General features: G+C 49.9%; 1 protein-coding gene across 4 annotated transcripts in view; it reads left to right on the top strand.

Moving 5' to 3' along the window:
- Positions 1 to 24,120, top strand: part of HNF1B (HNF1 homeobox B) — a 52,205-nt gene that overhangs the window by 15,311 nt on the left and 12,774 nt on the right. For 2 of the 4 annotated variants that reach the window (XM_032843231.1, XM_032843233.1), the window contains exons 5-6: positions 16,090 to 16,250; positions 21,677 to 21,812. In XM_032843231.1, the coding sequence (XP_032699122.1) occupies positions 16,090 to 16,250; positions 21,677 to 21,812 (297 nt within the window). The remainder of the gene's footprint in view (positions 1 to 16,089; positions 16,251 to 21,676; positions 21,813 to 24,120) is intronic. The other 2 variants (XM_032843232.1, XM_032843234.1) reach the window with 1 other exon arrangement.

Raw genomic sequence — 24,120 nt, forward strand, 5'->3', positions numbered from 1 at the left:
GTGCGGGGAGACAAGGCCCCAGTCCCCCTACTCTGCTCTCCTGCACCCGCCCTGCCCCGCACGCGAGCCCGGAGCCCCCGGGGGCACCCGAGAAACTCATCCTCCCCTTGACCCTTCTTCCTGGAGAAGAGAGCATCCCGTTTCTAACGAGCCCCTGGTCTCGCGGCCAGTGTCGGTGGGTTGCATCCCACTTGCCCACAGTGACCACAGTGTGACCCGGGGGCTGGAATGTCCCGCACAATAGGAGTGGCAGGGGGAGCACTCTGCCTCTGTCAGCAGCTGATTGGTTACAAGGTGCCCCACAAACACCCTGTCAGCAGAATCAGCTGTTTTCGGGGGCTGCCCCTCCCGCCTTTACAATCACACACCAGCATGCGGCCCAGGGTTGTCATGGCTTTGTCCCCCTTATGCATGCTTAATTGACAATTAAGTTGGGGCTTTGAACCAGCCTGGCTGCCGCTGATGGGCCTTCATCTTTCCAGGGAGAGTCACAGGGGCACCCTTTGTTTGCTCTTCTTGGGGGCCTGAAGTTACTGTAGTGGGCTGCCAGCAGCCATTCATCTTCAGCCTGGAAGGCCTTTATCTGCAACCCACCCCCCCATTCCAGCTCTGGCCAGCAGGAGCTGTCCCTGGTTAGAGGCCCCATGACAGCCCATTCTGAGGCCATTGAGGAGGCCCGGAGTGATGGCCCCTATCTCCATTCTGGAACGGAATCAAGAGAAAGGCCCCCAAAAGGTCAGAGAGCAGGGCTGTGGCAAGGAAAGGGACTGGTTGGAGACAGGTGCTTGTATTGATTGGCTCAAGGAGGAGGAGGAGGAAGTTGGCCTGGAAGGGAAGCCGAGGCTTGGGCCAAGGCTAGGGATCCAGCTGCATGAGCTGTGGGGCTCTGTGTAGCCTCCACTCCAGTCTGCGGCAGACTCACCTGGCCAGCTTGCCAGTGAGGGGCAGAAGGACCTCATCAGCCTTCGTTCACCCCACATGTCGTGTCCTCGCTCTTACACCATCTTTTGGGGAGGTTGAGGTTCATCCTCCTAGAAAGAAAGTGAGGCACAGAGGTGAGAGGAAGCCCTTCCAGAATAATCTTTGGATACCCTGACCGACAGCCTTTTTACATGGGGGACTTCATTTCTGTGGCCACTTTCTCTTGCCTCCTTTCGAACTCTGTTGCCTCCTCTCCAAGCCCAGGGTAGACTTGATTGGCCCAGTGGTCAGATCAGAGCTTGAAACCCATTGAATCCTGCTACCCACTTCCCCCGCTTGGCTCCCTTCACACATCCTCCCCAAGTCATCCACCAGAATCTAAGCCTGGGTCTTAGACAAATCGAACCCTGGGCCAGGATATCTGTGTGGTTGCTGCTGTTTTTCCCTGATGCAGAAATCGGTAGGACCGGAGGAAATCTCCAAAGTGCCCAATGGAAGGGTTATGGCTGCATGTGAATAATCATAATATCTAGTGTTGATTAAATATTTCCTGGGTCCCAGGCCCTGGGCAGAGTGCCTATACGCATCACCTCAGTTAAACCTCACAGCAACCTTATAAGGGTAGAAACCTTCTGTTCCCACACCCCTATTCTACAATCAAGGAAGGGGAGAAGTTTAGAAGGTAGATAATTTGCCCAAGTTCATATAGTTAGTAAGTGGCAGACAGGTTTAGAACTGTCACACGCTTACCATCTCCCTGCATTATGCAGATGCTAAGAACTTTGCAGGCATGGAAACATACACACTACAGACACACACACACACACACACACACACACACACACACACACACACACACACTACTCCCATAGTCCCTTCTTCTCCCACATTCTTACTGCTCCCTTTTGAATGACAAAAAGGCTTTAGGAGAGCTGGGCCAAGGATGGAGGGGTCACCCAGTCTGGCTGGTTTATTGCTTCCCGCCTGCCCCCACCCCCCAGCTGTTGCCCCTGACCAAGGAAGATTCTGCACCCTGCCCCAGTAAGAAATTCAAGCCCCCTCTTTCATGAACCCATCCCCATCTGGGTAGGGATTTGAACTGCCCTTGTAGTCAGCTCTGTCTGGGGCACTAAATGCCTTAACAGCTTAATGGGGCCCAGTGACAGCCTGGGCACCTCAGCGCCCCTCTGGAGCTCCGCCCCCTCCGGGCCCGCAGACAAGGGGCGGGGTTTATGAGGGCGGCTGTAAAAATATTCATCTCCACAGCAAAGGTCCCCCTGGCAAATAAGCCCCATTGTCCCTAAGTAACAGATCATTGCCAGTTCAGAAAAGAAACAAATCCTGCCTTGAAACATGTGGTACTTAGGAAGCACTTTGGTACCGACACTTGGGAGCTGAGCGCTTCTCTTCCGTGGGGACTTTATCTGCCGGGTGTTTTATCTGCTAAATTTGAAGGTTGTTTATCTTGCAGTACCACCCTATGGGCTGCCACTAGATTGAGGAAGACAATCAGGATATTAATGAGATTAAGAGGCCCAGCCTTCAGAGGCTTCTGCTGGTAACCTCCTTCTGATAGTTGTGGCGGGACCCTGGTCTGCATACAAAGACACCTGGCTGCGGGCTGGCGGGGCTCAGAGGCACTGCACAGAGGGGCTGGAGATACCGGAGCGCTATCGCAGTAGGCAGCCCGGTGGGCCATGCCTAATCATCCCCCTGAAGGACCCTTAGATGATTCAAGGACTCCTTGTTGTCTCCAATCAGCTCGAAGGAGGAAGGAAGCTGCCTACAAGGGCAGAGCCCTGGCCAGCAGGTTCCTGGAGAAGTGCCCTTGGAATCTGTTGAAGTTTTGTTTTCTTTTTCTTTTTTTTTTTTTCTTAAAGATTTTATTTGAGAGAGAGCACACCGTCACAGGGGAAGGAGCAGCAGGGAGGGGTGGGGGGGAGGGGAAGAGACAGACTGCCCTGGGGCTCAATCCCAGGACCCTGAGATCAGGACCTGAGCCCAAGGCAGATGCTTAACAGATGGAGCCACCCCGGAGCCCCTGGTTGTTGAAGGTTGAAGCGAACTTCTTGATATGAAGGCCCAAGATCTGGCATTTTGCCTCTACCCACTTTTCAAGGAGAAGTACAAGCACAAATGGAGAAGATATATAGATGTAGATATGAATGAAACATAACCCCGCAATAAGGTCAAGTCAGGCATTCAGTTGTGGTTACCCTACCGGTCATGGGAACTCTGGTATAGGGGTTGGTAAACTTACCCTGGAAAGAACTAGATAGTAAATATTTTAGACTTTTCAGGCGCTATAGTCTCTTTTCACAACTGCTGGACTCTGCAGAATAAAAGCAGCTCTGGACCATATGTAGGTGAGCAAATGTGAGGGTCTTCCAGCAACACCTGATTTATGGGACTGAAGTTTGAATTTCCTATAATTTTCAAACATCACAAAATACTCTCCTTTTAACTTTTTCCCCAAGCATTTAAAAATGTAAAAACCACACTGAGCTGATGGGTCCTACAGAAACAGGATGCTTTGGAGTGTGGGCCACAGTTGGCTGACCCCCACTCTAGGATGATGGTTCCCAAACTTTGTCACACCTTAGAAATCAACTAAGGAGCTTCTAAAAATCCCAGTGCCCAGCGTGTGCCATAGATGCCCGACCATCAGTAACCCAGATGCGTAATACACACTGAAGATGATCTGTGGACTTGCTTTCATGATCCAGTGGGCATAGCAACAGAATCACAGGCTGTGGGGGAAGACCTGAATTCCCCCTTCAACTTGACCACTCATGAGCTCTGTGACCCTGGGCAAATCTCTGCGATCACTAAGCCCTAGTTTCTCAATTTGTCCAATGGGGACACCAAGTCATACAGATGCCACAGGGATTAAATGAGATAATGTACGGAAACACCCTGGAGGTTGCAGGTGCTTATAAATGGTAGCTAATGCCATATCTTGCAGAGCCTTGTTTTGGGGATCCCCCCCTCCTTTCCCTCCATTCCTCTTGGAGGTCTTCCAGTCCTAACTCTTAGAGGACCTTTTTTTTTAAGATTTTATTTATTTGACACACAGAGAGCGTGCACGTGCTCGCACAAGCAGGGGGAGTGGCAGGAAGAGGAAGAAGCAGGCTCCCCACTCCCAGGACCTCAGCCCTGGGCCCTCAGGGATCGTGACCTGAGCCAAAGGCAGATGCTTAGCTGACTGAGCCACTCAGGCGCCCCCAGGCTTTTAGAGAATTTGAGTGTTTTCAACTAGATACTCATCTTGCTGTTTGCGGCCGGCTAAGTCTGGCCTCCCTCGTAGAATACTGTTTTTTATTCTTCCAAGAATATAGCATTCCAAGTAGCATACTTCCAGGGCCATGTCTAGTACAATAGGCATGTAGTGCAAATGCACTAAACAGGAAGAGAAAAGTGGGGAAGCCCCAAGGATCATGGGGAGGGGCGGAGGCTCATGACCATGTAGCAGGAGGTCAGGTTCATAAGATGACCCTGAATTTCCTGGAGGGCATTTTTCTCCTTTAATTCAGGGAGGGGTGAGCACCCTGCTTGTGAGTAATTAGCCCTGGGAACCTGCCAATTAGAGGGGGTGTGGTCCTTTCTTGGTGGAAGCCGGGTTTGAGAAACTTAATGGTTTTTGTTCTTAGGAGGGAAGCCCCCCCAAACTTCAGGCAAAAAGAGCAGCAGGAAGGGGAGGGAGAGCACACCCCCTGCAGTGAATGCGGGAAACCTCAGAAGCTCCAGAGGGCTGATTTTTCTGGAAGCTCCTTCCCTCCACCTGTGAGCCAGCTTCTGCTCTAGACCCATGCCCATTGCCCTCCAATCTGGCTGCAGCTGCCAGACAAACAGGTTGTCAATGAAGCTCGGTCTCTGATGCTTTCAGGAAGCCAAGAACCAACTTTCTTAGGACCCATACTCACATCCTTCCCAGGTTGGAGGAACACGGAGCAGATCTCTTTGGTGTTTAATGACGCTCCGGAGGGAAGTCTACACACCCCCTGAGGCAAGCCGGCTACAAGCAGTCCCTTCCCGGACCACACTCAGAAGGGTGTATCTGGGCCACGGGGGTAGCACCCCAGAGAGGCTCAGGCTTGATCTGTGGTTCTTTCACTGTTTGGTGGTTACTTGGTCTCTCTGAACCTCAGTTTCTTCCTCTGTGAACCAGGGATCATGGTACCTACCTCCTGAGGGCTGTTGAGCGTCTTAAGGATGATCCACCACCAGGTGTTGTTGGCTCTGGAGCCCTCCAGGCCTTGAGAGGGAGGTTCTTGGGTTCTTGACAGGGGTGTGGCTTGGCAGTTTCACCCTGGAAGTTTCCCTTGTGCAGGAGCCCTGCTTCTCATTTGAGACATCAGAAACCATGAAATCGCAGTACTGGCAAGACCTGGGCTTCTCACATCTCCTTCCCAGGCCACATAAAAGGCATCTGGGGAGCTCATTAAAAACATGCATGTCTCCTTTTTAAAATCAAAACCTGGCATGGGGGGCGTCAGGCATGGGGAGTTTCAACAAACTCCTGAAGAGATGTGGAGGTCTGCAGTCAGGGCTGGGTATCATGAGGCCTGATGGAACAGGAGGGTCGTGAAGGGGTTGATGGTTGTCCGGATGGTCCTTTGCTGAGCTAGGAGAGGTGAGGCAGCAGAGGGAAGGGCCAGAGACTCCAGAGCCATGATTGAATAGGAGTGACCTTGGGCCAATCACTTCACTTCCTAGGGATTCTGGCAAATGAGGGTGTTGGACCTCTTAGGTCTGACAGATTATTATTTGGAGATCAGGGATCCTATGGAGTCTTGGGACCCAGCAGCAGAGGAAGGTTGGCCATTGTGATATCTTATTGTTAAGCTCATCATCTGTCCCTCTCCTTTGCTCCTTCCCCATTTCAGGAACTGTGTGCTGTTACAATCCTTCCACCTTTATTAGGGACCATTAGAGCTTTACAGCACCAGCAGATTGGGTGGGGCCAGTCACAATAAACAGATTTATAATGGGTGGAAACGAGACACCTATCACTGTTGGAGGTTAACACTTTCAGGGCCTTTGAGTGGCAGCCCGCCTGCCCAGGCCTTCTGGCCCTGCGGGCCACAGGGAGCCTCCTCCTGGCCAGCACCTGTTGGACCGCGCTGGCGATAAAGCCCAGTGAGTTCTTGCTCGGCGAGGGTGGGAAACCTCTAAATAACATCTCTTATCTGCGTAACATCGATTTGCATGGTGGGCGCAAAATAGCTGCTTAATTTATTTCAAGATGTTTCATGAGTGGAAACATTCGAGTTTACAGATGGGAACAGATGGATCTGCTCCTCCTTCTAGAGAATCCTCCTGGTAGGTGAAGTGAAGGGTTTGCATCCCTACGTGTCCAAGAAAAGAAACAAACCAAGTAAGGCTGTTTTGTCTGCCAACAGACAGCTCCGGAAGGTTCTAGACCTGTAAGGTTCTAGACCAAGTAAGGCTGTTTTGTCTGCCAACAGATAGCTCCGGAAGGTTCTAGACCTGTGTTTGTATTCTGAATGGTAGAATTCTGGGCCGTACCAGTGTCTGAGCCCAAGTGGGCTTTCTTCACCATCGGTCCACAACCGGTGCCTGGCATAGGGCTGAGGTTCTGTGTATCTTGCAGTGATGAGGTCTGTCAGGGACAGCTTCACGTCCAAAAAGGTGAATGCTAAAATCCCGTTTTACTATCTGTTTCTCAGTTTTAAACTGACCGTGTGGTATTTGTTTCATTTTATATAACATAGTATGTTGTTATTTAAAGCATGTGTTCCCTTTTCTAGAAACAGTATCATCCAGCATTGTCTGCACTGATGCTGCTTAACCAGCATATACTGCCTAACACACACATGCACACACATGCACGCACACCGTCCAACATTAAATGCTACCAGGAAGTTTTCAAAGAGCAGGAGTATTCATTCTCCCTTAATGTTCTCATTTAGTTTCTACTAGTTTAGTTTACAAGCTTAGTTAAGTCTGCTCGTTTGATTTAGTTTACTAGCTTAATGTTCTGCTAGATTAGTTCTTATGATCTTTTACCAACATCCCTTGGGCAAGAAAAGAGCTAGTATGGCTCTTCCTGAGTTTTCGTTGAGCAAGCTGAGGTCTAGGAAGGGGACTGGACGTTGTGCAGATCAGTGTCATTTGGCAAGATGGCTCTAAGCTGCTACTGTCCTCGCGGAGTGCTCCCTGAGTGCTTTGCCAGTGCTCCTGGTCAGTGGAAGCCAGTAACCATCCAACCTCTGAAGCCTCAGTGGGTGACACTTGGTGCTACCTGGGACTGGGGTCCGTGAGATGGTGACCAGTGACTATCTGTCATGATGATGACGATGGTGATGATGCCTGGCAGCGGTGATGAAGAGGCTGGGGTCTGGCCAGGCAAGTGCCCATAACAAGGCAGCTCCGACACTTGCCAGGCCTCAAAGGATCTTCTCCCAGGTGTCACTTCCCAGCAGGGCTCTGCTTATGAATAGGTCGCAGTGGAAAACCTCTCCTTTCTGAGGCAATTTTATGACCCCTTCAGTCACAATACAGATGTCTGTTTTTAGGACCTTACTTTTGTGTGGACACCTAGTGGCTCAGTCTGCTGATGGCTTTATAGCCTTCCCCCGTTGCCCAGACCCACTAGAAGCATCATCATTCTCCTCGCCAGCCAAGCCCAGGGGCCTTTGTTGCAGCCACATTAGCCCTCCCTGCAAAGGCTGCCTCTGAGAAAAGAGACCCCAGGAGCCAGACTGCAGCCGGGCTCTGTCTGTCCTCCCTGCCTTCACCCTAATGATGTCCACTATTAACCCTTCTCAGTTTTACTCCAACTTCCTTTGGAGAAAAAGGCATTTAAGTGACTCATGTTGCCACAGTAAATTCCCATTAATTAATCCTTCCTCAAAGTCACCCGATGAGGCCCCAAACTGGGTTCTAACAGGGTGAGTCTAAATTTGGGTTCCCACCCACAGCCCCAAACATTTAGAAATGGTCATCCTGTGCTTATGGAAACATCCATTCCCATCCCCCTTAAAGCAGTTAATGGGGGTTATGCTTAGGTCTCAAGAAATCAGGAATGGGTAGGCTCCCCACAGGTGCCCCATTGGCCCTTTTTTACACCAGGTAGAGCTCTGCCTGAGATCTCTGCTGCATCATACGTGATATTTATGCCGCTGTGCACCAACCTCTGGCCTTCAAACACCAAGTCACCCAAACGGGTCTGTGCTATATCTACCTCAATGATCTTTTACTCTTTTTCTCCTCCTCTCTTGCTCCCCCTTCTCCCTTCTTTAAGAGGCGTGGCTCCCACTAACCTCAGCAAAACCAGGAGATCTAGAGGAGAGATGTATCCCACTCCCGCTTCTCCACCATTCTGTTCAGCAGACTGGCAGTGTGGGTCCTGCACAGGGCTGGAGTGTAGGTCATCCATCCATCAGCTGCTTGTTCCAACAGTATTTACTGAGTGCCCATGTGGCTAGGCTCCCAGCGCCTGGGTGGCTCAGTCAGTTAAGCGTCTGCCTTTGGCTCAGGTCATGATCCTAGAGTCCTGCAGAATCGAGTCCCGCACTGGGCAGGGAGTCTGCTCCCTCTTCCCCTGCCGCTCCCCTTGCTTGTACGCGCACGTTCTCTCTCTCAAATAAATAAAAATGGAATCTTTAAATAAATGAAAATAAAAATAAATGGGCTAGGCCCTGTGCAAGGCGCTGAGGACACAGTGGAAAAGGCAAGCAAGGTCTTGCCCTCATTGGTTGTACATTCCAGCAAGAGATAGAGCCAAGCAACAAGTAAACAAAGTCATTTCAAACCATTGGTGGCTCATGATGGAGCCCAGCATACCTGGAATCGATTCGGGGTCTACGGGAAAGAGGAAGAAGGGTCAGCTTTGGAGGGGAGACAAGGAGCCAGAGGTAGTGAAAATAACCTCTTCTTCATCGAACCTCAGTTTTCCATTCTGTCAAATGGGCATCTGTGACACACGGAGAGCAGCGTGTGTAGGAGACTCACAGAGGTGAGGACTTCTTGAGCTCTCAAGGGCCAGCCTGGCCTCTTTCACTTGTAGCCGTGGGCTCTAGGCTGTAGTGCTCATTGCCAGTTGTCTGATGTTTGCCTGTAGAGACTGGCTCTGGGGTAAGGACCCGGCGGGGTGGCCAGGGCAGGCCTCATGGGGAGGACAGGCAGAGTTTCTGTTGCCCTTCTACCTCCCCACATGTGTGATTTTCTCAGGCGCTCTGTACACGTTAGGGTCTGTTCTCAGCCAAGATGCTTTAATGGAAGACGACTTTTTTTTCCCTTTTCTTTTCTTGGCTCCCTCTGCTTTGATTTTTATAAGAAAACCAGTTTGTGGGCTTCCCTTAAGTATCACTCCACTTTTACTCCTTGAGTTCAAGAGTGTTTACCGTCCCCGCGGGCCTGTCTGTGTTTCTGCCCTTACAAACCGGCCTCCTCACTGAGCCACCTCAGGTAGAAGGCGATGTGGAATTGAAACCAGCCTAGTGTTTGAACTGCTTTCATCTTACATCAGATTTTTCCTCTCAGGCTTTCAGATTTTTAATCTCCTAAACTCTCTGCAAACATTAATCTTGATGCCCAGAGTGGAGGAAATAGGACTAGGAACTGGCAAGAGTCCCGTGTCGCCGATGAGGACACTGAGGCAGCAGGGCTGTCTCCTGTGTGGAAAGCTCTCGTTGCTGGAGTTCCTAGTCACACACCAGGGAACGGTGCGCCCTTTTTTAACCCAGATGAGCGTTTCAGAAGTTCCCAAGATGGAATCATGTGTGTCTCTGACTCTTTCCTCAAGAAAGTGACTCCTCTGTGGGAAAAGGGGGAGTGGATTGCTGTGGACACGTTACCGGGCTCCCATCAGGATGGGCCTCATTCCTCCTGGCCCCCTCCCCGGCCCTGAGTTCTGGCGTCATAGCAAAGACAGCTCTGTCTGCCCATAATTGATGGACAGGGTTGTTTCCTTTTCTCCTTCACACGCTCCCTCTTGCCTGGGCTTAAGTTCCCAGTTTCTCGACCCAACAGGGTTGGGCTGTGCTCTGCATGAGGTTAGAAACACACGGGAAGAATGTGTGTGACAGAGCCCTGGCCCGTTGAGTAATGTTTACTCTGTTGGTGGCTGGGACGCTCGTTCGCGCTGGCAAAGGTCCATCGGTCGGAGGAACATTCCTGCATTATCAGGGATGGGAGATTGGCTTGGAAATGTCAAGGGTGAAAGGCATCCCACCAGATTGTGGGTACAACTCACAGACCCCAGGAAAATGGGGCCCCTGGCTTCAGTGCCAGAGGCCACGCGGGGGCAAGCCCAGGAGGCCCCACCTCCCTCTTCCCCCCACTTCCTATAAAAGAGCAATTCTGGTCATGTTTCCCTGGCTGACATGGCTCTTCTGTTTGCCCAGCTTTTTCTCTCCCCGGAAAACCCGGTGCTTCTCTCACCGTATTTTACTCACTCATTATTCTGGCTTCTGAGGTAGGAGGATCCATATGGCCATCTTGTAGATAAGAATGCCAAGATGTCCAAGTTGACCGGCCCAGGATCATCAAGGCAGAGAGACAGAATTCGTTTCAAGTGTCTCGATGCTGATGGCCTGTTGATTTCTGAAATTGTGGCATTCCGGCTGTTTTTAGAAGCTCTTAGAGAGCTGTAGTTCTCACCCCCTGAAGCACAGGTTTCTGAAAAGTCCTTGTGCTTAATTACACCCTGAATGCGTCCTCTCCCAGGTCCTCCTGCAAGGCAGTTGTGTCTGGCCTCAAACACAGGTCCATGGCCAGTTCTGTAGAAGCTGACGTTGACATCAGAAAAACCACAGTGCTCTGTAAAGTCACGCATAAACCATGGGGTTTATGGGTTGGGGGGGGGGGATGGGGTTAAGGGCACACTGCTCAAAACTTCTCCAGTGATACCCTTTGAAGAAATAAGAATCTAATAAAAAGATGAGCAGAGTTTTACCCCTGTGAACTGGTTAGGAAGTGTTTCAGTGTAACAGTATATGGCATTTTACCTTGAAAGAGCCCTAAAGTTTGCATAGGGAAGCAGGTGTCACAAGGGCCTCAGCCTGTGAGTTCCTGTGAGGTGGTGGGCGGAGGAGTGTTGGAAATCGGAGGGAAAGTTCTAACTCCAGATATGGGTGGAGGTGGCCAGTAGCCCATGCAGGGAACTGCTGGTAGCTGGTAGAGGCTTGAAGGGGGTGTGTGTGTCTGCATGTGCGTGTGCACACTAATGTGTTCAGTGTTTTCCCCTGTGGCTCCGCTCGGCTGGGTGCAGGTTTCTGGATTCCTCAAATGGGAAATTCACGTTGCATTCAGGTTATTCCATAATGTATCAGTAGAAGTGGAACAGATGCATGCTTTTAACACCAGCATTGCCGTGGGACTGACTGCATTTTCTCCTTCCACCAGAAGGGATGCTCTCTTGTCCTGGGGCATGCCTGCTCAAAGCAGCTGAGGGCTCATTCCTTCTTTCAGTAAATAGTCACAGTCCTAGGCCCTCTGTGAGGCTCTGAGGATGCCACAATGAGTAAATAGCCATCGTTTCCTTTAAGAGGGAGAGAGAGGTACCCTGTTAAAGGAACGTTATGGTGCCAGGGGACGGACTCCTGCTGTAAGGGTCTCAACTGCGTGTAAAATGCAAAGGACAAAGCAGGTAACTACCAGGATGAATCAAGGAGAGCTTCACAGAGGTGGTGACATTAAGCCCTCTTAAAAAAAAGATGACATGGAGAACAAGGGAAGAGCTTTCTCAGCAGAGGGAACAGTGGAAGCAAAGGCACGGAGGCAGGGGGTGAACAGGCCAATGTGACGGACAGCCGGTGCTCTGATACGGCTGAATGGGGGCGTTGTGTGAGAGGCTACAGCCAAGGGGCTTGGAGTCCCAAAGGCCTGATTCTGCCAGTCTTTGGTGTTGTGGCTTTTCCAGAAGGCAGTGAGGGGCCATGCTGGATTTCCAAACAGGGCAATGACATGGTACGAGTTTGTTTTGGAAAGAAATCCTAGGCTGCAGCAAAGTGAAGAGTGCCCTGGAGGAGGGTGCTGGCACAGGAACCCGAGCGTGAAGATGCTGGCTTCTGGAACCATGAGTTCCGTTCATGCCTTGATACTTCTGACCAGTTATTGCATAGAAACCGGATTCGTTGTCTCTGTCCCACATGCCGTCAGGAATTTAGAAAGAGCCCCACACCCATGATCCTGAGGCCTAGAATAGGTGAAGTAGGTCAGCTCCTCCCCAGGACATCAAGGATGGCTCTGGATTCTAGCTGGGAGGACTTTGGCTGCTGGATACAACGTGCTGTGGTTCCTAGGACCAGCAATGGGGACGTGGCCAGTGAGTGCCTTGAGCCGGGAAGTGAGAGCAAGGTAGAGGACCACCTTCTGGCATTGTCTGTCCCCTCTGGGGACCTCTGGGGCTATTGATGCAGCATCTTCAGTCAGTCAGTATTAAACCAGAGCCCTGGTGGTATATTCCCGTTCAGAGTTCATGGGAATAAAGGAAGAATGGGAGAGGCCATTCCACTGCCCTAGTGCAGTACCTGGCCCGTAACAGGGGCTCAGTCAAGTTTTGTGATCTCAACCTTCCTGAAAACATCTTTTAGACAAAGATGGTCCCAAGGTAGAAGGAGCTGAGGTATCTTGAGCAACTGTTATGTGCCAGGCAGGTTCTGGGGACTTTCACATCTCTTAAGGTCATTCGTCTTTTTCCCAATGACCTAAGGAGCAGAGACTGTTAAACAACAAAGAAACTGAAGCTCAGGGAGGTTCAGTTACTTCCCCAAGGTCACACAGCGCATGTGTGGTAGAACCAGGATTTCAACCCAGGTTGCGGGGTTCCAGAGGCTCCCCAACGCTCCTTCTCCTTTGAAGCGCTCTTCTGGGTTTGAGAAATACCCAAGGACCTGGCCTCTCCTTCCTCCAACGAGAACACTATTCCTGGTGCATCGCCAGCAGATACCTTGTGATACACCTTCCCCCTCCACACCCCCTTTCAGGCAACTGCCTGATCTTGGAGCCACCTTCTCTGGGCCCAGAGTGATTCCCAGACTCCTGGGGAGAGGAGCACTGGTCGGAAAGGTAACAGGTGAATCTGGAACGGGCGAGCAGCCCCCTGCCTCACTCCCACCACACTTGGGGGGCGATAGCAGCCCCCTCTCCCAGCAGGCTCAGAGATAAGGAAACTGGGGTTCCCCCAATACACTGAAGGCAGAGCTGGGATCAAACAGGGATCCCCTAATTCCCTCCCGATGCTCCCCCTTAGCCAGAGGTCGAGGCCCACCAGTCTTTTAACACAACAGCCCCACCTTGACATTTCTCCTAGAATGAAGTTCTGCTGGGGGAGAAAACGAGGTTTAAAAACCACGGTAGCCTTGGGCTACATTGCTGGGGTTCTAACAAATGGCTCTCGACACCCTTCTGCCAGGCTCCTTCCTAAAAGGAGGCTTTTGTTTCCTGTGGATCTCCTTGGTTAATTATTTTTAAATAAATAATTATGTAGCCTGCTGTAGGGGAGAAGCCTCTCCGTGACCCATATTTGATCATCAGAGGACTGGCCCTCTTCCTTCGGCCAAATTAAATAGGCTAAAACCGGAGTCTGTTTGACTTGAGGCTGAATCGATGATGGGGACAGGCTGGGAGGTGAACGCACACCTGACTCCCAGCGTTATCACTGCTCTCTCCGGAGCAGAGCATCTTGGGGAGGTAAATAGCTGGCCTGGGAGTCAGAGAAAGCAGGAGAAAACAGGGTGAAGTCCAGTCCCTCCAGAAGGAAAGAATGAGAGCAGCAGAGGCCAGGCCTGCCTCCCAAGTTGCTTCCAGAGCAAAACCTCCAGGCTTCTGCAGGGAAGGATCCTTTGGGAGCCCTTCTCCAGGGACAGGTCATTCCACTGGGTGCTTAGAACCTGCCCCAGGTTGTCTAGAATTCCAGAGTCTTAGGACAGGTACCTTGGGGTCCTTCTCCATACTAGCCCCCTCCCCGCCTATAGTTACCCCTTTTTAGCATTAGGCTAGGAGACTTACAGATATTTTCTCCTATCTCGAGATCACTGTGTTAAGGATATGTTTCCTCCATCGTATGAGACGAGGCTGTGGCACAGACAGAAAAGTCATTTTCCCAAGATCATCTCCAAAGAGCACATTCGGGAATCAAGCCCGAGTTTCTCTAGCTCCTGAGCCCACAGTCTTCTCACTGTCCCTCCTTGTCAGAAATCTCTTTCTCTTGCTGATGTAAAACCTGCCTCCCTCTTTTCCATTGGATCTGCTCTGGCTCCTGAGCTCCCAAGGCCTACATCTTTCTTCTTCTGCGTAACAGCACTGGGAGCTGTTGGGACACACCCTGCCAGGAGCCCAGTGGCAAATGTGAGTGGAGAAAAAGAACCTAATGTGACCCAGTGGGGCAGAGTAGAGAGTCGTAAATAGGAGACTTCAGGGTTGCAGGTGGCTGTGGGGGGACATGGGCAGGACCAGGCAAGGGGTGCTGCTTTGGAGGCAGGGAAGCCTTTCCTCCTTTTAATGTTATGGCTCCTGTTCCCCCCAAAGTGGAGTGCCCTAGACCAATAACCATCAAATTCCAATGCTGTCCCACTGCCACCCCCCCCAGCAGCCCCATGCATCAAAGGATGGGGATAACCACCAATAGAAGAAGTCTGTAGAGCACACAGTAAGCCTCTCAGAGTCAGGCAGATTGCTTTTGAAGGTTGGAAGCCTGCCTTAGCATTTGTTTGTTTTCTTCCTAGTCCCCTGTGGCTCTAGGTCATATCAGCCTTGGGTAACATCCTTTGGATGGTGTCAGGAAAACTGGCTTGGCTCTCCTTTTGGCAAGCTTCGTGTTAGTGATTTGGAGGCTCCTGGGGGGTGGGGGGAGCTTTGTAGCCTCCTCGGGAGGGTGGGGCCCTGGGGGAGCAGGAAGGAGGGCAGCAGGAGACAGACCAACAGAACCAGTGTCCTTGATACAGTCAGAGTTAATATGGGGAAAGCTGGCAAACGGAGAATTGCAGCCAGACAGTTGGCCCTCCTCTCCAAGCAATGGCATGCCGAGAGCTTTCCATCTCCCTACCTTGCAGGTAGACCCAGGGTCCCTCAAACCTTTTTGTTGAATCCAAAGTGAAAAACAAGTACAAGGTCTTCATCAGCTTTGAGCTTAGGTGAGATGTCCCAGAGACCCCCAGCTTTGTCTTTGGCCGTCTCGTGGGCACATCCAGCGAGACTTTGACCCTGCAAACTGGACCCAGGTTCTTTGCCCCCCACCCCCTTTCTTCTTCCTTCTGTAGGCCACCTCTGTGCAGCACTTTTGCCTTCCTGAGCGCAGACCTCTGTTTTGGTTCCTGAGCAAGAGGGAGGGTCAGAGCAGGGAGGCTATAAGCATGCTTGGTTCTCCCCTCCCTTGCAGACTAATCATCCATGTCCTGCCAGGATGTGCTCCCTGCCCCACCTCCTGGTGGCTGCACCTTCCCTTGGGCCCTGGAATTCAGCCAGATGGGACCCCATCAGAGGAATGTGAGTTACAGAGCCCAAGACTCCCAGCCGCAGCCCCACATCCCTGTCCTGCTCCACCCGTGTCCCCTCGGGGGCCTCTCAGTCTCAGCCAAAACCATGGTGTGCAGAGATGGATGCCTTCCGCTATGGCTCGTGCAGGGGTCCCTGGGCAAGTGCCTCTCTGTAGAATGGGTCTGCTCATACTTTGCAGGCCCCACATTGCCATGAGTGCTGGGGAAACATTTCTAGAAGGCATTTTGAAGAGTAAAAGAAATACTCTTACCAGGAAGAGAAGGCCAATCTCAGCACCTAAATCCTGAAACAATTATCCTAAAGCAACAACGAGGGGAATCCTCTCATGCATTCGAGTTCCTTCCTTGCTCCTTCCCTCCCTCCCTTCCTCCCTCCTTCCCTCCCTTATTTCCTTCCTTCTTTCCTCTGACAGGTATGTATTGAGTGGTTACCAAGTGACAAGACAGTAGGGATACCACCATGAACAAAACAAAACAGACAAAAATGCCCTGCCCTCGTGGAGCTTACATTCTGGAATTTGAAGTCAAGCCCACGCCACCTCTACCCTAGAGAACGATGGCCAGTGTTTCTTGTGGGCAGACGGGGGAGGAGAAGGCTACTTGGCCTTCTTGGCGTCCACCCTTGCCAACAAGGGGAGCCGAGTCTGTGTTCCAAGGCCCTGGGGGCACTCACGGCTGCTGTGGGGTCCGTCTTGTTTTGCAGGCGTCCGCTACAGCCAGCCGGGGAACAGTGAGGTCACTTCCGCCTCAACAATCAGCCACCATGGCAACAGCGCCATGGTGACCAGCCAGTCCGTTTTACAGCAAGTCTCTCCCGCCAGTCTGGACCCTGGCCACAATCTCCTCTCACCTGATGGTAAAATGGTGAGTACACCTGGGCCATTGTAGCTCTGGAGCTGATAAGATAAGAGGCAAAACAAACACAACTTCTCACAAGGCCTGCCTCAAACAATGAGCCATTGTAGCCCCTTCGGGGAAAATGGGGGCTGTCCAGAGTTGGAACGGAAAGGTAGGACCGGTGACCCAGCCTTTGGCGGGTGGAAGAGGTGTTCGGTTTGAACCTAGCCAATAAATCTGACAGAGTTCTGCTCTCTTTTTATTGATTGAATGCCTCATAAAGGAGCAAGCCGGGTGGGACCCTGTTTGTTTTGGGGCCCGCCAAAGACATTTGCGTTGATAAAATGTTCATTTTTACCCACCCCCCACCAAGGCCTCCAAAGCCAGTCTTTTCACCTCAGAGAGGACTTCACTTGGAAACAAGCCCCCTCTTTCTCTTCACCGCCCCTGGTGCTGGCATAGAGAGAAACTGAGTCAGGATTTAGAGGGCGGTAGGGATGGAGGGAAGCTTCTTGAGCTGGGACATCTGATGTACCTCACGGAAGAGCACAGCACAGAATGGTGGGGTGGGGCAGTGCTTGCCCATTGAGAAACACCGACTTTGAAGTTCCAGGGACCAGGGTTCAAATCCCAGCTCCCGCACTTAATAGCTGAGTAGCCTTGGGCGGGTTACTGAACTCTTCCAAGTCTTTCTTTCTCAGCTATAAAATGGGGGTGATAACAATACGGTAGCTTGGGGGAGCAAGTGTGCTAACAAGTGAAGACTCCGCACCATGTCATAGAGTCGAGAAACGCCGCGATGGTGTGATGTGGATGTCCATGTCCCTTTCTCTAAATGAAGCTTTCTATGGCCATACCCACAGCCCACACCCAGACTCTATTCCACCGAGTCTATTCCACACTCGGTGAGGAATAGACTCTTTGAATTGACAAGGCTCTCACTCTCCAGCCACACAAGGGCAGGGGAGCACGGCTGGTGAGAGAGACAGGCATTACGACACCGGTAAGAGCAGGAAATGGAAAACTTTATTCTTTGGGTCACGCTCTGTGTTTCGGTGGGGGAGGAGCTGCTGGTTCCCGGCTTCCACACTCAAGGCAGAGCTGCACACATTCCCTCAAGGTGTCTGACCCAGAGGCAGGTGGGGGCTGGAGCGGTGGGGAGGGGACTGGGGGGGACGGGGACGGGGAGCAGATGCCATTTCAGACCTTGACGTGTGTGCACTGTGTAGGCAACACAGGAATGGTGAGTCACAGGTGACTGAGTCCCCAGCTCCCTGGAGGGAAAAACAGCATGTAGTTTCCAAGGGGAGAGCTAGCCTGGGTTGTGATCTGTGCAGACGCGCTGCTCTCCCCTGGTAGCAGTCTGTGCAAACGAGAGAGGCACAGGCAAGTTTCTGTGAGTCACTTGGAGACCCAAACAGGTTAGGGGTAAGGATCGCCCAAGCTGCTCTGGAGAAGGGGGGTTTATGGGAGACATAGCCCATAAAACCCTCCAAGTCTCCACTCCTCTCGCTGGAAGGTCCTTGGGGTTTCCCTTTGGACCCTCCAGCTCTTTCTCCTCAGAGACAAGTGGCCTCACCCCAAGCCGGGGCTGCTGCAGACAGGCTTTTTGCTTCCTGTTCTGCTCAGCAGTGCCCTAATGGGCAGCGTGTTACTGGATTGATGATTGACCAAGAGAGCACACCTCAACGTTAGCAAACACCTGGAAGCTTGTTGGCGGGGACCGGCTTTTTGCTAGTCTCCAACACCCTGGCTTACATGTTATGTCACTATTACTGGATGCCCAAATGCAAGAATCTGTTTTCTGTTAATATATAACAGGTCCATCCCAGAATGTGGTCCACCAAGGCAGGAGTGGAATATGGTTAAAAATAACGCAGGCAAGGGAACCCGTGTGTCCACGTCCTGGGCTTGGATGTTTATCAGTGATAGGATGGAAGTTGCTTAACTTCCGCTTCCTCATCTGTAACATGGGGGGCAATCATGCCTGCATCGTGGGATTGGTGTGAGGATGGCTTATAGCACCGCAGTTCTTTGGGTAAGCCCCAGGCGAGGAGTGGCAGTCTCTTGTGTACTGACGTTCACTAGGATGTGAATTCAAAATCTTCCCCTGGGGATCAGTTTTGGAAATACTGCTGGTCCACGTGAGCTTTCCTTTGCACTGTCTATTCCCTCTCCTGCACCCAAGGGCATAGGCAAAAAGCTGGCCAGATTTAGGGTTGCAGTTTGTGTGTGTTGAACATTGTGTTGTTGTTGTTGTTGTTGTTTTTAAAGCACCTACTGGGGGGCACCTGGGGGGCTCAGTTGGTTGAGTGTCCAATTCTTGGTTTCAGCTCAAGTCATGATCTTGGGGTCGTGGGATCAAGCCCTGTGTCGGGTTCTGTGCTCACACAGAGTCTGCTTGCCCTCCACTTCTCCCCTGACTCGTGCTTTCTCTTTCTCAAATAAATAAATAAAAATCTTAAACAAGCACATACTGGGGCTTCTGGCTGGCTCAGTCGGTAGAACATGTGCTCTTGATCTTGGGGTCATGAGTTCGAGCCCCACATTGGGCATGGAGTTTACTTAATAATAATAATAATAATAATAATAATAATGATAATAAAAATTAAAACACACATACTGGATACTTTCCCAGTATCAAAGCTCAGGCCTTAGAGGCAGATGGCCTGCTTTCAACACCAACATGACTTGAGCACATTTCTGAACTTCTCTCAACCTCTGTTTCCATGTCTACAATGTGGGGGTAATAACACCAACCTTGTAGGTTGTACACAGTAAAGCACTTAGTGTAGGCGAACTGCAAATGGCAGCATTCATGTAATTCAGACACAGCGGATTATCATGTAAGAATCATGAAGGCAGCCCCTGGCTTCCTTCAGTTCTGGAGGCAAGTAGAAAATACTGGTTGCATTTTAGAGTGGGAAGGAACTTGACCAAGGTTACCCAAAAATAGTAAGTGGAAGGGATTTGAACTCTAGCAAAACTGAGTGTGAATTCTGGCTTCCTCACTGACTAGTCAAGTGATGCAGAGCTGGTCTGTCCACTGTTGGGAGGATCAGTCTCTTAATTGGTAACGTAGGGGCAGTGGTGAGAATGCCCTCCTTACTTGTGTCATTATCTGTTGGGGACAATCAGTGCAAGCACCTGACAAACTCTAAAGCCATGGTTGGCATCTGTGTTTCTCTTTCACCATTAAAATCAAACATTGAAACCGCAGAGATTACTGTCACTTCATTGATTTTCTCCAAAGGACTACGTTACCCAAAGGAAGTCTGAAGGCAGCTTACTGATTTCTTTTCTTTTCTTTTCTTTTTTTTTAATGGCTCTGACATTTTGAAAAACAAGCCCAGTGAACAGGCTGGTTCTCTCTTGTTTGATGTGGTCAGAATTCCTTCTTGGTCACATGACACCCCCCCCCCCCCAACCCCAACTGACTTCTTGATGCCCATTTTTAAAAAAACACAAACAAACCCGTTTGGTTTTTTTCTTTCTTTCTTTTTCAAATTAACCTTGGAAGCTATGGGGTTGACCAGAAGGTCAGGACGGGAGATAGTGTCTTACCCAGGTGCTGGTATGAGACTTATCGTTTGACAAACTCCAGAAGAAGGGCAACGGGACTACTCAGACATGAATGTATATACTCTAACCCTAAAGTATCTGCAAGTAGTCCTGATACCATCAAGAACGTCTAGAGTAGTTCAGAATGTCAGGAGACATCTCTCTCCCTTCTTCTTCCCTCCCCCCTCTCTTTTCTTTCTTTCTTTCTAAGACTTTATTTTTAAGTAATCTCTGTACCCAGTGTGGGGTTCGAACTTACAACCCCAAGATCAAGAGTCACATGCTCTACCGACTGAGCCAGCCAGGTGCCCCAAGACATTCTTTCTTAAAAATAATTTTAGAAATTATTAAAACTATAAATAGTAAACTACTTTGTCACCAAAAACAAACAAACTATGTGCTTGTGTGCATCTGCAGGTGTGTGTGTGTGTGTGTGTGTGTGTGTGTGTGTGTGTAAAATTGATAAATTCTCATAATTAGTGGGGAACCTTTGGGAGCACTTTGGAAAACATCAGAATCAAAACAAGCACATTTATGACAGTTGTTTAATACTGTTTAGAAAGTTCTAACCAATGCAATAAGACCTGTACACATATTAGTACTAGCAAGGAAGAGACCCTATTAGCACGTGGGCTCATGATGCCTTCATACCTTGGAAAAGTGAGGAAAATCAATAAGGAATAGACACTATAAGGAATAAATAAAAGTATTTGATCCCCAGTGAAAGGTTGCAAAGTGGCCATGTGCGTAGTAAACATATTAAAATTAGTAGCTTTCTCTTGCTCATCTGTCATTAAAATATAATGCTGCCACAGAATGGGGGCCCCTGGGGCCCAGGGCTTATCATTTAGTAGCTTTGTCATTAAGACAGCAGCTCCTTGACCAAAAAAATAAAAATTGTTCATGGATAGTGAAGATTCAGAAAAGGTAGAGAAGCACAAATGATGGCTGATCTCCCCCAACCCTTAGTAGTAATGGCAGGAGCGGGGTAAGGAAAGGTCCTCTGTAAAAGGTAAGGACTTGACTTCCAGAGTCAGGCCGACCTGGGTTTGAATACCACTTACTTGCTGGGTTATTGGATCTTAGGCAACCTACATATCTCCTCTGTGAAACAGTGATATATCTACCTGATACATATCTACCGTATCTACCTGATACAGATCTACCGTGAAGTTTCTGCCTCTCGGAACCACAGTGAAGTTTGTCTGTTAATGTATGAGTGGTACTTAGTGGAGTCTGTAATGGTGAGAGCTTTCTGGCACTTCTACCTAGTCCCTAATCCACTCTCACTCAGGCAGATTTCAGTCGTTACTTTCAGCAATCACATGTCTTTAGCACCAGTAAGAGAGACAGCATGGAGCAGAACAGAGGATACTTCCAAATTGAGTAACCCACAGTCCCACAATACCCGGGAGCAGAAGAATCCCTAAGGCAGGCAGGTAACTCAAAGTAGTCAACAGACAGAAGCACCATAAGGGTCGGGTTGTGTGTTTTGCTTCTTGGTCTTTAGCACCTAGAATTGTGCCTATGCCTCAGTGGATGCTTCATAATTGTTGAATGAATGAATGAATGAATGAATGAATGCGTGTGAGTGAGTGAATGAATGAAAGAGTGTGTGAGTAAGTGAATGAGTGAGTGAATGAATGAGTGTGTGTGAGTGAGAGAATGAAAGTGTGTGTGAGTAAGTGAATGAGTGAGTGAATGAATGATTGTGTGAGTGAGTGAATGAGTGATGAATGAGAGTGCGGGTGAATGAATGAGTGAGCGAGTGAATGAATGAATGAATGAGTGGGTGAATTAGCTGTCCTGAGGACTTACTGAGCCATGTCATTTTGGATACTGGTCTTTGCAGTCCTGGTCCCACTCACGTTGCTCTTGTTTCTTCTCTCCAGCAGATCTCCGTCTCCGGAGGTGGTTTGCCCCCTGTCAGCACCTTGACGAATATCCACAGCCTGTCCCACCATAATCCCCAGCAATCTCAAAACCTCATCATGACCCCCCTCTCCGGAGTCATGGCCATTGCACAAAGTAAGCTCCATTCTTGGTCACAAAACCTAGGGGGAAGGGAGAAGAAGGGTGGGTAGTAAATCAACCTGATTTTTTAAAAAGGTTTATAAAAAGCTCCCTTCAAACTCACCCACTGCTTGTTGATTTTGATTCTGCTTATGTTTAGTTCCTTATCTCTCTCCTCAACAATATTTGGACTGTTTAGCCTAAAGAGAGAGGAACAATGGAGTCACACTGAATCTGGGTCACGGCTCACCAGCCTTGCATCCTGGGGCAAATCATTAACCTTAATGAGGCTCAGTTTCCTCCTCTGTAAAATGGGTTGCTGAGGTGATCCAATAACAGTGCATAGAGACATGCTTGTAAATCTGCAAAGTGTGAGTATGTAATATTAGAGCTTGTACTTTTGTCTCGTGTTCATTTCTACCTGTAAGGATGTGGTAGATGTTCCAGGAAGTGATGCTGATGTTTCTTTGTGCTGGCGAAGATGGAGCAATGATGGGCTTCCTTCTAAACAGGGAATTTGGTGTGGTCATGGGACAGCTCTTTGGCCAGTGGTGAAAATACAGTGAAAACTCCCAAGGGAAACTGTAGGAGCATCTCTGATCCTTCAAGGAGAAACATACCGGAAGATGGGGCATGGATCTGGTCCTTCCAGCTCTAGGGGGCTCTTGTTGTGCAAGGAACCTCTAGCCCCTCACGGGTGCGCCAGATCAGGGCATGGAAAGGCTGGCGGGGTCGCATGCCGCTCTCAGAATTCTAATGCTGATGAGTAGTCAGTTTGTTTCCAGCTTCCATCATGGCAGCACGGGCCAGGTCATCACCCTGACCCTGGGAAGTCTTCCCGAGAAGTCTCGGGAGAGATTGAATGGTGCATTGCTCTCCTTCTCTCTGCTGATGTCATCCCCTTGTCCTTGTGGCTTCCCTGTATTGAGTGCCTGCACTTCTTTACTTTGTTCCTGCCTTTTCCTCCTCTCTCTCTCTCCTCTCTAAGTCAGCTCTAGCCAAGGTCGCTACTCAGATCACTTCTGCGGAGAGTGGCTCATGTGCTGTTGGAGGGTAGAACTGGGCTAGACCCATGGCAGGCATCCAGCTTTACTGAGCATGTCCTCAGCTACTCAGGAATTGAAATAGCAAATGCACTTGTTTTGTTTTTGTTTTTTGTTTTTGCAGAGGGAAATGGGACTAGAGAAGCTTTTAGAGGACTGACAAAATAAAAAATTTTTAAACTCACTGCCTTTTCATAGGAATGTGGTAACCATACTAACAGCAGGGTTTGAGAATGAGCTAGGATACCTAAAACCAGCTTGCTTGCCTTCTAGAAGATTTTGTTAAAAGACCCATGTCTAAGCTCTTTTTATCACCTCTTTATTTCCACAACTGAAAAGAAACACAAACCATCCCACTTACCTTCTTTCCTCCCACATCTAGCTTCGGCTGACACACAATCCTTAATATTTTCTTAGGCACTCTCTGAACTAAAATTTTCCCAGAAGCTATTCCATATTTTTTCAGCTTTGTTCCTCCTGATTTCTTCCACCCAGACTTCTCTGCCATCTTGCTGTATCCTTAATCTGCAGAGTATACATTGGCCTTGGAAGTGTGTTCATGGTGCATGTGCAGGTGTGTGCTTGGACTTGGGGCGGGTAATGAAGAATGGCAAGGATCCCCAGAAAACTTGTCTGAAACTCGTGGTCCTAGCCAGTGGAGTGACAGGCTGAAGACTTGATTGCAGGTGTCCTCCTGTGGCCAGCTCTTGGCCCATTGAGTCTGAGGGTCCTGCCCTGGGCAGAAGTGGTAACAAAGTACTTGGTTGGCATTGCCAATCCCCCATTCTCTGTTCATCCACTGGTTGGACAACATGCTTCTCAGGCAGGAACCAGTGCCCAGAAAACAGGTGAAAAGGCCAAGAGTCACACTCCGTGGGAGCTAGAATGACATCAGTGGCTCTCGATCCTGGAATTGAGGCACACAGCAGGATCGCAGACTGTGTTGAAAATAAGATTCCTGGGCCTCACCTCTGAAGGCTCTGACTCATTAAGTCCTGGGTGAGGCAGAGGAATGTATATTTCTTAAAGAGCTCCCCCAGATGATTCTAAAGCACAGGCAGGTTTTAGAACTGTGCCCTCAAATGTCATCCACTCCCAACAGGGTAATTGGCTTTTCTGGGCAGAGATTTCCCAAAAGAGCAGCAGTAATAAGCCTGGGAGGATAGCAAGTCCGTGGGGCCTCCCAGGAGACCCCAGGGGAAGGTAGGAGAGGGAAACAGGATATATCAGGATATCAGGTGAGACTGGGGCTTGGGTACCTGAGCCCCTAGGGAATGGGA

Source organism: Lontra canadensis, unplaced genomic scaffold (assembly GCF_010015895.1).
Source record: "Lontra canadensis isolate GAN:19392208 unplaced genomic scaffold, GSC_riverotter_1.0 scaffold137, whole genome shotgun sequence".
In the NCBI taxonomy this organism is placed as follows: Eukaryota; Metazoa; Chordata; class Mammalia; order Carnivora; family Mustelidae; genus Lontra; species Lontra canadensis.